The sequence below is a fragment of the Tribolium madens genome, unplaced genomic scaffold (assembly GCF_015345945.1).
Source record: "Tribolium madens isolate multiple individuals breed KSU strain unplaced genomic scaffold, Tmad_KSU_1.1 Scaffold_91;HRSCAF=231;Tcas5.2_LG7, whole genome shotgun sequence".
In the NCBI taxonomy this organism is placed as follows: Eukaryota; Metazoa; Arthropoda; class Insecta; order Coleoptera; family Tenebrionidae; genus Tribolium; species Tribolium madens.
In genome coordinates, this window is record NW_025401063.1 from 661882 (window position 1) to 675615 (window position 13734).

Here is a 13734-nt window from a genome sequence, read left to right on the forward strand (position 1 = left end):
GTCAAAAATTTGTTTATGTAGTACTAATAATCTAAATGTACATTTTTTTATTCATAATAAAAGAACTGTTAAAAATAAAATTCTTTGATTTGTGAATTAATAAACATAAAAAAATTAACAACATAAACAGACTAATGGTTTAGTCAATTTTTTGTGTAGAGGTCTATTTTTAGTGCTTTACAATATAATAGTAGGTAGTTTTGCTTAATTTTATTAAATTGAGAAAATATGTGTTAAAATAATTTTTTTAATTTTGGGATAATTTTATTAATACTAATTGAATTGCCACCTTTTAAATTTCATAAAAATGCGTTGGCAAATGACACAGATAAAAAGTTTTACGTGAGACACCCTGTATATTTAACACTAAAAATTGGTTTGTAACAATAAGCACTTTAAATCCATTTTTTCCTATTAATGTAATAATCAAAGAAGCAAAATGTGATTCTGGAAATAAAAACACTGAAAATATTTATTATTTTCCTTCCTATCTTTATTACTACTATTATAATTTATAGTTATTAAATAAATCATAATTAAGTCAAATTCTTTAGATAATGTAGGTTTGTAGGGCCACCAATCGCTGCACCTGAAATCGCTGAAAAACTCTCAAAATTCAAATCACAGGCAAACTTCATCCTGAAAGACTTGAGAAACAATCAAAGTTGTGACTCATGAAGCTGTAACAATTTCATGTTTTGTAACTATTTGTGTGTCTGAAATCGATATGAGGCGTCTTCAGGACTTACTGAACATCTATCATCAAAATTTCAACGACTTTGATAAATAATAAGTTGTGATTTTCAGGAAATTTACAGTTTTGATCGATTCGTTAAAGATTTCAAATTGTTAGCCATCAAAGTGGCTTTGAGAGACGTGGGGAAGGCCCGAATTAAATATTTTGTAATTAACGAAAAATTAATTAATTCTGGATTGCTAGTAGCAATTTCAATGCATTCTCATTTTTTTGGATTGTAACTATGGCAACGTCAATAAAATCGACTCAGGGGTCGGACCCCCTAACCTTGTAAATGAGATACCTAATTAATTAGGGGTATTTGTAATTAATTATGCTTGAATTYAATTAAGGCCGGGATAGCGCGCACGCAGTCCCGACTACCAAAAATTGTGCGCCCGAGTTATCCGCATTAGGGATAATCGCAGGGGTCAGCCCGACCTCAGTGCAATGGAAGGGCCTCACCCTGGGGGAACCGCCTTTTTGATCACGGTAACCCCTACGCCAGGTAAGTATGCCAAACTGAACCCACTCCACCCATTTAAAGCAAACTGGACGTTTTACAACCGAAAATCATAGACACTAGCGCCATCTCTAAGACGACAAATGTATCAACAAATTACGTAATAATTTATTTTCACAAATATTAATTAATTACGACAACACAAACGACATAACTGTACATGAATACAAATAAAATGACCAAATTTTAGGCAATTTTATTGATTTAAATTAATTTTACATAACAATAGTGTATTTTTGGTTGCCTAAAAACAACACACTTTTGTTAAAAATAATACATGTAAAATTAAATTAATTATTGTTTTTCTTTTACGTATGATTTAAATGTTATTATTATTATTAATTTATTTATTTATTAGTAGATTTTGTTATTTGTTAAATTTAGGTGTGTATTATTGGTTGTCTACCTCCGTTAAACTGTCAAACGTGTACCCCCCAAAAAGTAACTTTCTTTTCGTTTAAAGTCAAATTGCCATGTGTTTTCTTCACTTTACAACCGTCTCCAACACCATATGGAAGTGTCTTATCTGTTTTGAACATTTAAAACTAAATTCGTTACGATTACGAACATTTTTATTACTGTAATTTACGATGGCATCCCGAAGGACCCGTATCAAGGGCATTGCCAACATCCCCCAACGTCGTAAGACCCTCAACCCCCCTGTAAGTACCGAAGACAAGCCCCAAACAGCCCCCGAAGTGTCACCAGACGAACATAACCTCAATGTCGAGCATGACAGTGTTCCGGTTACCACCGAGGGGGCGCAATTTCGACGCAAATTTATAAAACCGACAGTGTCTTTAAATGCAATCAAACCACGAGTCGTTGAAGAAGTAAAAAATAACAAAATTGTTATTTTAAACGAAGTTATTGCAAATCCTGCAACTGTGCAAAATTTTGAGTTGAAAAGCCCCGAAGTGGTTGAAGGTAAGTTGGCTGTGATTAGTTTGACGTTTGTGACAATTTAAATGTCATTTGTTTTAGATGGGGGGTCACAATTGACGTTTCCAGAGCCGCCTCRGAGTCCTACGAAGATATCAAGGGGYCGYATTAAAGCAGTCCCCAAATTGGGGGGCTTCCGTAATAGTAACTACAGCGCCAGCGAATCGGAAGACGAGAGTCGCAGGAACTACAGGCACAGGAATGATTCGGTATTTTTATTTTTAATAAATTGGTTATGATTTTTGTGCAGGGTTGCCAGCCCCAAAAAATTAAATTCACCAGATTTGAGCAAAAGATGTTGCCAGATTTTAATTTTTCACAAATTTTTGCAAAATAATTGAGTTTCAAAAAAATTGTGACATCATTTTTGACCTAATTTAGGAGAATTTGAATTTGTAATTTGTATTCCAAATTCCACCGAAATTTGAGTAACTTCATTTTTTTCACATTAATTCCTACACTTCCAAATTAATTCTATAATTCCAATGAAATTTCCATAATTACCACTTCATTTTCGTAATTCCAAACTAATTCCGATAGTTCTTACAAATTCAACGTAATTTTAAAAAGAAATTATCTACAAAAATGATTGCAAAAAATCCGATAATTGTAAAAGAATTTAAGTATTTCACAAATAATTCCAGTAATTCCAAAAAAATTCTACCCAAAATCCTAGTAATTCTAATAATCCGTCGAAATTCCATTGTTTTCAAATTAATTCCTGAAATTCCAACTTAATTTTTGTAATTCCAAATTAATTTCGATAGTTGTAAGAAATTCAACGTAATTTTCAAAAGAAATTATCTCCGATGATTCCAAAAGAAATTCTGTAATTCCAGAAAAATGCCAATAATTCACAAATAATTTCAGTAATTCCAAAAAAATTCTACCGAAATTCCAATAATTCCATCACAATACTATTGTTTCCAGATAATTTACTATAATTCCAAATTAATTTTCGTAATTCTAAATTAATTTCGATAGTTCTAAGAAATTCAACGTAATTTTTAAAAGAATATCTCCGATAATTCCAAAAAGAATTCCAGTAATTCCAAATAATTTGAGTAATTCACAAACCATTCTAGAAAAATTCTAAATAATTCCACTGGAAATTCGTTAATATTAATAATCCATCATAATTCCCTTGTTTTCAGATTATTTCTTATAATTCCAAGTTAATTCCAACTTATTTTTCGTATTCCAAAATAATTCCTGTAATTCCAAATTAATTCTGATAGTTCTTAGAAATTCAACATAATTTTCAAAAGAAATTATCTCCTATGATTCTAAAAGATATTCAGTAATTCCAGAAAAATGTCAATAATTCACAAATAATTCCAGTAATTCCAAAAAATTCCACCGAAATTCTAATAATTCCGTCACAATTCTATTGTGTTCAGATAAATTTCTATAATTCCAAATTAATTTTCGTAATTTCAAATTAATTTCTATAGTTTTAAGAAATTCAACCTAATTTTTAAAAGAATATCTCCGGTAATTCCAAAAAGAATTCCTGTAACTCTCAATAATTCACAAATAATTTGAGTAATTCACAAATAATTCTGATAAAATTCCAAATAATTCTACTGGAACTTCATTAATTCTAATAATCCATCATAATTCCCTTGTTTTAAGATTATTTTTTATAATTCCAAGTTAATTCCAACTTATTTTTCGTAATTCCAAAATAATTCCTGTAATTCCAAATTTTTTCCGATAGTTCTTAGAAATTCAACATAATTTTCAAAAGAAATTATCTCCGAATTCCAGAAAAATGCCAATAATTCACAAATAATTTCAGTAATTCCAAAAAAAAATTACCGAAATTCCAATAATTCCATCACAATTCTATTGTTTCTAGGTAATTGCCTATAATTCCAAATTAATTTCGATAGTTATAAGAAATTCAACTCAAAAGAAATTTTCTCCGATAATTCCAAAAGAAATTCAGTAATTTCAAAAAGAATTCCAGAAAAATGCCAATAATTCATAAATAATTCCAGTAATTCCAAAAAAATTCCACCGAAATTCCAATAATTCTATTGTTTCCATAATAATTCTCAATTAATTTCGATAGTTCTAAGGAATTCAACGTGATTTTAAAAAAAATATATCTCCGACAATTCCAAAAATTCCAAAAGAATTCCAAAAAGAATTCTAGTAATTCCCAATGAATCACAAATAATTTGAGTAATTCACAAAATTCACAATTAATTCTAGTAAAATTTCAAATAATTCTACTACAATTCTATTAATTCTAATAATCTATTATAATATCCTTATTTTCAGATTATTTTCTATAATTCCAACATATTTTTTGTGATTCCAAAATAATTTGTGTAATTATAAGTTAATTCCGATAGTTATAAAAAGTTAAACATAATTTTTAAAAGAAATTATCTCTGATAATTCCAAAAGAAATGCAGTAATTCCAAAAGGAATTCCATAAAAATGCCTATAATTCACAAGTGATTCCAAAAAAATCCCACTGAAATTCCAATGATTCTATTGTTTCCATAAGAATTCCCAATTAATTTCGATGGTTTTAAGGAATTCAACGTAATTTTTAAAAGAATTTATCTCCGACAATTTCAAAAGAGCCTCGGTAATTCCAAAAAGAACTCCAGTAATTCCCAATAATTAATAAATAATTTGAGTAATTTACAAATAAATGTAGTAAAATTCCAAATAATTCTTCTAGAATTCTATTAATTCTAATAACCCATCATAATAACCTTGTTTTCAGATTATTTCCTATAATTCCAACTTCATTCCATCTTATTCCAAAATATTCCTGTAATTCCAAATTAATTCCGAATTCTAAAAAATTCAACATAATTTTCAAAAGAAATTATCTCCGATAATTCCGAAAGAAATCAAGGAATTCTAGAAAAATACCAAAAATTCACAAATAATTCCAGTAATTCCAAAAAAATTCCAATAAGTCTATCATAATTCTATTGTTTCCATAATAATTCCTAATTAATTTCGATAGTTTTAAGGAATTCAACATAATTTTTAAAAGAATATATCTCCGACAATTCCAAAACAGTTTCGGTAATTCCAAATTAGAATTCCAGTAATTCCCAATAATTAATAAATAATTTGAGTAATTCACAATTAATTCTAGTAAAATTCCAAAACATTCCAATGGAATTCTATTAATTCATTATAATTCCCTTGTTTTCATTAAAAAAAAACCATAAGATATTACAATTTTTAAACAAAAGTTTTCACCAAATCATACCAGACCTGGCAACAATTTTTAGTCACTAAAATGCCAATATAAGAATAAAATGGTGAATTTTATGATTCAAAGTTGGTAGAGATTTTTTTTTTGAATTTTCGAGGTGTGTTCGTCGACCTCCGGCTTCCAGGACTCGCTCCCCGAATGCCCTTCGCCCCAAAAACCGAAAGAATTCAGTTCGGTGATCCAACGCAAATGTCGTCGAACCGAACAAAGCCGAAAACTGGCGGAAGCCCGTCGTGATTTCTTCCAAAAATTCGGCCACAAAAAACCCGACCGTCAAAAACTGACAATGATCGACTTGATTTTCTACAATCCCGTCACAAATCCCATGAGTGCCAACAAAACAAAAGGAAAAATAACGGAAGTGAGTGAAGAAAACGAAGATGAAACGAAGATCGACGATCCTGGAAGCGATGAAGAGAACGAAATCCCCGCCCCCCAGATCAAGATCGGCCCCCAGGGGGACATCATCGTCGACGAGCAGAGTTTAGTCATTGAGAATAAAGCGGTGAAGAAGAATCGGGAGGAATTGGAGAAGAGAGAAGTGGTGAATGGGGACTTCGAGACAGGTTATGGGGTCTATAAGCGCGCCAAACGCTCCAAAGACTGGACCAAACACGAGACCTTGAAATTCTACAAAGCCTTGAACACAATAGGCACCGATTTCACTCTAATGTGCGAGCTTTTCCCGCGAAGATCACGRCGAGAACTGAAGATGAAGTTCAAGAAAGAAGAAAGGATTAATAAGAATCTAGTCGACCGTGCGATAATGCAGCCGTGTGGTTTCGACTTTAACGAATTCAAACACGAAGTCGACATGGAAGAGAAAGAAAAGGAAGAAATCGAGAAGCAGAAGGAACGTGAGCGTGAGATGAAGAAAGAAGCAAAGAAACGGAAGATGGTGAAGGAAGTTGTTGAAGCGAAACGGAAGAAATTGGACATTTTGGATGTTTTAGAAGATAGTGATGCTGATGATGAGGTTGAAGAAACGGTTTTGGAGAGTTTGCAGAAACCGACGAGGTCGGGGCGAGTGCCGAAGATTTTGGATAGGTATAGGGCTCCAGAGTCGCCCCCTAGGTTGGATAAGGCAAAACCTGGGTCCCTTATTGTTGTTGCGAGTACGGGGGATAATGGGCAACCCGTTTATAAGGTTTGTATGGTGACTGGGGAGCATGGGAGGAGGCAGATAGGACAGGATATGTCGAGTTTGGAAAAGGCACTCGAGTGTAAGGAAAATGGGATTCAGGATTTGTTTACGTTGTCAGCGGAAATCCCCGAATGTAATGAGACGATTCCYGCCGAAGAAAATAATGTTACTATACCGGCGGAGGAGGAATGAGGTGTATATATGCCATAGATTTAGGGATATTTATTTTAGTGTATTTGTAAGTTGGTAATTAAATTTACTTTTGTTGATCTCTGGCGACTTTTTTATTTCATTTTTACCCATTTTATGTAATTTTAACTTTTTGCTTGTGTTTTTTATAATTTCCAGTTTTTTCTCTTAAAAATACAAAATGAACAATCCTGATTCATTGTATTTGTTAAAACTCCATATTTCTTATTATCTTATGAATGTCTTATTTGAATCTTTTGATTCTTTATTTATATTTCAAAAAACTCTCAACCTTTGATCCAATTGTAGTTATTTTTAGAAAATTTGAATGGAAAGTTCATTGATTTTGTTTTTTGGTTTAATATTTTCTCTTTTTTTTTAGTTTTCATATTTCATTACCTAATCTTCTGTTACTACAATTTTTCAGGACATATTTCGGTCTTTAAGACTCCGTTCAGACCTTGTATTATATCTTCTTTTTTTGCGTTTTTTACTACGAATTTTCATTCATAACGACAGCTTTCAGATATTTCTCATTCTCAGCCTTTTTTTTAGGATTTTTTTGAATAATAATAATTTTAATTTTTGTGCTTTCTATTTTTCAAAGTTTATTATTTTCCTAGGTCTCTGTAATTTCCTATTTTTGTCTTAAAAATAAAAAACGAAAAATCCTGATTATTCATCGTATTTTTTATAGCTTCATATTTTTAAGATTTTTTGTATTCTCAAAATCTATTAATTTCTCACTTTGCAATCTTCCAATCTTTTGGGATTTTTTCCCATTAAATGTTCTAAATGTTTTATATCTATAACCAGATTTATTTTCAGAAAATTTCAGTCAAAAGATGTGTGATTTTGTTTTTTGCTTTAATTTAGTGTTTATTAATGTTTTTTCTTTTCATTTTTTTAGTTTCAAGTTCAAAATTTTGAATCTTTGCAATTTACTTTTGATTAGTTTTCATGTTTTACTTTCTAATTCTTTCATTATTTAAATCATGCATCTTCTTATTTCTTTGAGTTTTTTACTAAAAATCTCCGTTTTCATTCAATAATATGTAGTCGTTCATAACAGGCAGTTTTCAAGATATTTTTCATTTTTTTTCCTTCATTTTTTATTTTTTGGAATTTCATTCTTTAGTTCTTGAGCTTTCTATTTTTCAAACTGCTCCATATTTTTTGGCATCATATTTTAAAATATTTTTGTAGTTTCCCCTCTCAACATCTATTAATTATTAATTTCCCACATTTCCATGTTCCAATCTAGATTTTTTCCATTAAATATACTAAACGCTAAGATAGTTTATGTCTTATTTAGTCTTTTTCTTTTTCCAAATCTTTCTATTCTTTAACCTTTACTTCTTTGTTTAATTTCAAAAAACTGTCAGTCTTTGACTTTATATATCTTTTGATTCAATTGTACTTATTTTTAAAAAATTCTAATCCAAAGACCTGTGACTTTGTTTTTTGCTTTAATTTAGTGTTTGTTAATGTTTTTCTTTCCATTTTTTTAATTTCAAGTCCAGAATTTTCAATTTTTGAAATCTAGATTAGTTTTTGTTTCATTTCTAAATTTTCTGTGTACTTTTCTCCATCGAGACCTATCTTCTTATTTCTCTGAATTTTTTACATAAAATTTCATACATTAATATGTAATCATCATAACAAGCGGTTTTTGAAGATATTTTTCATTCTTAGCCTTTTTTAAAGATTTTTTCTGCTTTATTTTTGTGACTTTTTTATTTTTTAGAATTCCATTCTTTAATTTTTGAGCTTTCTATTTTTCAAACTTTGATCTATATTTTTAGAATCATATTTAGAATATTTTTTCCATTAAATATCCTAAACGCTAAGATAGTTTAGTCTTATTTAATCTTTTTCTATTTCCAAATTTTTCTATTCTCAAAACTGTCAGTCTTTGACTTTATATATCTTTTGATTCAATTGTACTTATTTTTAAAAAATTCTAATCCAAAGATCTGTGACTTTGTTTTTTGCTTTAATTTAGTGTTTGTTGATGTTTTCCTTTCCATTTTTTTAGTTTCAAGTCCAAAATTTTCAATTTTTGCAATCTCATTTTTACTTGTGATTAGTTTTTCATTTCTAAATTTTCTATTGTTGCAATTAATCTGTGTACTTTTCTCCATCGAGACCTATCTTATTTCTTTGAATCATTCATAACAAGCAGTTTTTGAAGATACTTTTCATTCTTAGCCTTTTTTAAAGATCTTTCTGCTTTATTTTTGTGACTTTTGTTCTTTAATCTCATGTGCTTTCTATTTTTCAAACATTTTTTTATTATCATAATTATTTCAAGATATTTTTCTATTTTCTCAAAATCTATTAATATATGTTCCAATCTTTAGTCATACGTTTTTCTTTTCCAAATTTTAAATCTTCCAATTCTAAAATAAACTTAATTCTCCGTTCAGATCTTTTTTGTTCTTACTTTCTAAATTTTTGAATTTTTTTACTATGAACTTTTATTTTCATCCAATAATATGTATGTAATCATCCATGACAAGCACTTTTCAAGATATTTTTCATTTCCATCCTTTGTTTAGATTTCTTCTTCTTCATCCTTAAACACTAGGAAACAAGTTTAGTTTTTCAATATTTAAAATTTTTAAACTCAAATTTGACAAGGGAAGGAAAATTAAGGTGTAAAAATATACCACAACATTAATTGATAATTAATTTGTAATTAAATTAACGTCAGTTGACTTCTAATGCCTCACACGGTAGCCACTTAGAACTCTCAAGGGCATCCCAAAGATTACAATCTTGCTCGATACGTTCGCGATTGATTTTATCGACATCAAGGGGAAGCGAATGGTCAATTAACTCAAGTAAATCCTCTTCTTTTTTCTCCATCATGACATTTGACATATCGTAGGCTTCATGACCAGTCCCATCACCTTGATCGTAGTAACCCTGGAATGATTTTCACCACGGATTACACACCAAATTTTTTCTACCACCGTGTCTCACCTGTTGCCAATTGGCGTAATTTTGCCAATAAGTCGAGGGGTCATAAAACTGGCTATAATCAGCCGCTGTGTACGTCGACGTGGTACTCGTCGCCGAGGGAGTCCCCGTCGTGAGGGCCCCCTTGGGCTTCGGGACTGCGTTGCAAATTTTCAGGGCTTTGGTCCCGAGCCCCACATACCCGTTCATCGTGGTCAGACTGTCTCTCATCTCGTCCTCGCTYCCGAAGCGSACGAAACCGTAGCCTTTACTGAAGCCYCTGCTGTCTAGGATCACTGAAAGGGGGTTAATGCGACAGCCCCCTTGCTACTCACCTTTCGCCGTTTTGATCGTGTTGTATTTTGATGAGAAGACTCTGTAGAGGTTGTAGTCGTCGACATCGGGGCTCAAATCGCCCACCCAGACCGAGAATTCGCGGTCGAGGAGCGTGCGCCCCGTGTTGCTCGCGTTGTTGAGGCGGAAGCGCACCACGGGGGTGGTCCCCGGGATGGGTTTTCCATTGAGTTTGTGCATCGCGTCGATAGCCTCCTCGTCGTTGGCGAAATGGACGAAACAGTAGCCGGCGGCCTCACCGGTGAATTTGTTACGCATTACTTTCACGTTAAGGGGGCTTTCGCCCATTTTACGGAAGGCTGAGATGATGAAAGTTTCGGTCATGTAGGGCTCCAACTGGAAGGAATTTAGTRGAAATGGGAGTGAGACAGGCTGGGGGTACTTACACTGCCCATCCATAGCTGGCAATGAACCATATTAGCCATTTTGGGGCTGTTTTTAGTTAAATAAACACAAGTTTAGAGGTTATGGAAAAAATTGTGGTACCAACATGACGGTAACAATACCAAAAAAATTATACAAACCGAATGAATAAAAATTGAGAGTCATTTGGGGCAACTTGGGGKTTAATTTAACGTAATCTTGGGACTAGATTTTTATTGCGTTTTTGGTTTGGTCGAAAATGACGAAACTGTAAAGTCGGTAAATACTTTATGTTGGTAGCTTTAGTGGCGCTAAATGCAAACTGATAAAATGTTTAAAATAGGAATTTCCAGAAATACAGTCTATTTTTTTTATTTGCTGGTGAATATAGTGTGAATCAAGAACATGAATTACAATTGCTATGATGATATAGAAGATATAAATATTAGCCTCAAAACAGTTTGAAAAAAATGAAAAAAAAATTTGTCATTTGACATTTTTTAATGTCTTTTGATATATAATTATTTAGTAAACATAGAAAAATTTTGCTAATATAAACCACAAATGCAAAATTTTAAATCTCATAACTTGAAAATTTTTAGATAGAATTTTTACAAAAAAAGTATTACCAAACTAGCACGACAATCATCAGTTATACAGGGTGCACCAGAACTCGCGCCCCAGAGAACGCAAGATAATGCAGACTAACTCAGGTTAACTCAAGTTGTGTTATTACTAATAGAGTTTTTTTCTCATTACTACCAACCTCTAATTAGTCTAATTCCAAAAATCACTCTCACTGTCAGCGCCATATTAAAAACTTAAATTTAATAAATTTTCAAACTTTAACTAAAAAAAAGAGTAAATCTCGCCCATTTTCTCTGGAATAAGAACAATGATAAGTCATCAATGCATTTCTCATTCAATCTTTGACGTTGTTTGACACCCAAAATATGCATAAATAAATATTTAGATGGATACTTATGCACCACAATTGATACAAATTCAAAAAACTAAATAACATTAGAATAAAATAATAATAATAGAAAAATGCCATATAAGGTGAGATACCAGGACCATGGAAAAAATGTTAAAAAAATTCTATCTACAAAAATTTCGAAYTTATGAGAGTTTAAATTTTGCACTTTGACTCTATTTAATTCTGTTGGAAAAATAATTTTCCAAGTTCTTTTGCTATAGGCTATAAGAAGAGGTAAACAAGGAAGTTGTATCCTAAATTGTAACTCTCTTCAGTGTTATTTGTGGCTTTTATTGGCAAAATTTTTGTACCTTTACTGAATAATTGTAAAAAAACATATACCGGGAGGGGCATCGGTTACGCACAGAAAAGAAATTAAATAAAATTGTTGATTTTTTTCACACTTACCTGGAACATTATGTAATTTTTTGGTAATTTTTCATTTACAAAGTCAAAAAAAAATAAAAAGTAATTTTCTCCCAAAAAGTTTAATTCTAATTTTTATACTGACCTACGCAGATTCACTTCCTACAATTGTTTACAAAATCAGAGAAAAAAAAATACCAATTAGATTTTGAATAAAATGGAAATTTCCATCTTAACTTTGAAAATCATTTTTATTTAAGACCTGCTACTTGTGCCATCGTAAATTTAGGTGACAATGGAGAACTGCAATTGGGGTAAGATTCCAAGGTTTACAACAAAAAGACCCTTTAAAGCGGTCGGCTACCAATAAATGATTCTTTTGTTGGCAAATTATACCATTTTGTCATAAATCACGGATCTGGTTTGTGTTTAAATAAAAAAAAAGCGATTATTGGATAACCAAGTCAGGGCCAGGACATTTGGCGTCTTAAAAAACAAGGCAAAATCTTACAAATTTAGCACACAACCGAAAAGGGCCCAAAACCTCTCAAAAATCATTAATTTTTATCCACCTCAAAAGTTTCCAAATATGTGTAGACCACCAAAAATTGGGCATATGAAAAAACCGTTGAAAATCWCCCAAAATCATGTAAAAATATCTCACGAGCACTCTAAAAAACTTACAATATACCGTGTTTTTAGACACTCCAAAATGGCTTTTTATTTCTGGACCAGAAAAACAACACCAAATCAAYAAGGTATATTTGGCGCCTTACAAATCATAATTTTTTATGTTCCCAAAAAATACTCGAAACTCAATAGACCACCAGAAAATGGGCACATGGGAAAATCGTCCAAAATCAAACATAATTACATTAAAAAAAGCACCCAAAAAACCTTACAGCATTCCTTGTTTTGAGACACCAGAAAATGGATTTATTTTTAGTTCTAGAGAAAGCATTGGCACATGCAAAAAGTTCACCGGGCGGTGTGGCGACCGGTAATAATATTAAACAAATAAAAGCTCTTGTTTTTAGATTCCCAAAATGGCTTTTTTATTTCTGGATCAGGATAATAATTGGTAAAATCCCTCGGTTTGCAACACCCCAATATGCGACTATGCCTTCAGAATGTTTACAGAATTAATAAAAATAAGTGCAAAACATTCCCCGTTTTCATTCCGACAGCTTATACCGTTTCTAGGTATGTGACTATCGAGGAGAATTATCGGCACGACCATCAATCCTGAATTAAGACTTCAACTCATGAGCCCTTGACGAATCAACAGTTTTGTTCAATACTCAATTCAACATCAGCAAATCAGCATTGCTACATCAATAACAGTGCAACAAGCAAAGGTATAAAGACAAAAAAAAATGCGCTTTTTCCACAAAATAAATTTATTAAATGAAGAGAAAGCAAAATCTTATCAGTAAATAAGTCTCAATATCATAACACCATTCTCASKAGTTRTATCATTTTAGATAAGTTGATATTAGTTCTACAACATGCTTTTCAGGATTAACTTGAATTACATTTTCCCATTTGGATGTATTTCGAAAGACAAGCATATGAGTAGTATAATCACCATCCACAGCCAGACCTATAAGAACGTACTCCTTAATGTCTTTAAATTTCAATTTCTCTAAATCTCTGCCAGTGCCAGCTTTACCACCGGATCCGCCTTCTCTTTCTTTTTTACCAGGTAGAAGTTCAACTATTTCCTCTGCAGCAGCAAGGGAGCTTTTTGTCTTAGATCCAATTTTGCCAGGTTCACCAGTAGCATCAGAATTGAATTTAACTTCAATGATAATGGCGAAGTTGCCGTGACGCCCCCAAACATCAATGTAGACAACACATTGCTTGCGATTATCATCAAAATATTTTACCTCACCTTTCTCATATCGAGCATAAAGCGTTA

General features: G+C 31.7%; 2 protein-coding genes and 1 non-coding gene across 3 annotated transcripts; 1 reads left to right on the forward strand and 2 right to left on the reverse strand.

Annotated features, from left to right (window-relative positions):
- Positions 1 to 1090: 1090 nt before the first annotated feature.
- LOC123012261 lies at positions 1091 to 1252 on the reverse strand. The gene has a single exon (XR_006413202.1). It is a non-coding gene; the product is annotated as a U1 spliceosomal RNA (small nuclear RNA).
- A 419-nt stretch (positions 1253 to 1671) lies between these two features.
- Positions 1672 to 6867, forward strand: LOC123010436 (transcription factor TFIIIB component B'' homolog). The gene is made up of 3 exons (XM_044407328.1): positions 1672 to 2186; positions 2244 to 2410; positions 5552 to 6867. The coding sequence occupies exons 1-3, from the start codon at positions 1850 to 1852 to the stop codon at positions 6788 to 6790; spliced, it is 1743 nt and encodes a 580-aa protein (XP_044263263.1). The 5' UTR covers positions 1672 to 1849; the 3' UTR covers positions 6791 to 6867.
- A 2599-nt stretch (positions 6868 to 9466) lies between these two features.
- Positions 9467 to 10685, reverse strand: LOC123011041 (tRNA selenocysteine 1-associated protein 1). Its single transcript, XM_044408302.1, has 4 exons — positions 10492 to 10685; positions 10087 to 10441; positions 9776 to 10047; positions 9467 to 9718 (listed from the first exon to the last, which is right to left on the reverse strand). The coding sequence occupies exons 1-4, from the start codon at positions 10528 to 10530 to the stop codon at positions 9500 to 9502; spliced, it is 885 nt and encodes a 294-aa protein (XP_044264237.1). The 5' UTR covers positions 10531 to 10685; the 3' UTR covers positions 9467 to 9499.
- Positions 10686 to 13734: the final 3049 nt, after the last annotated feature.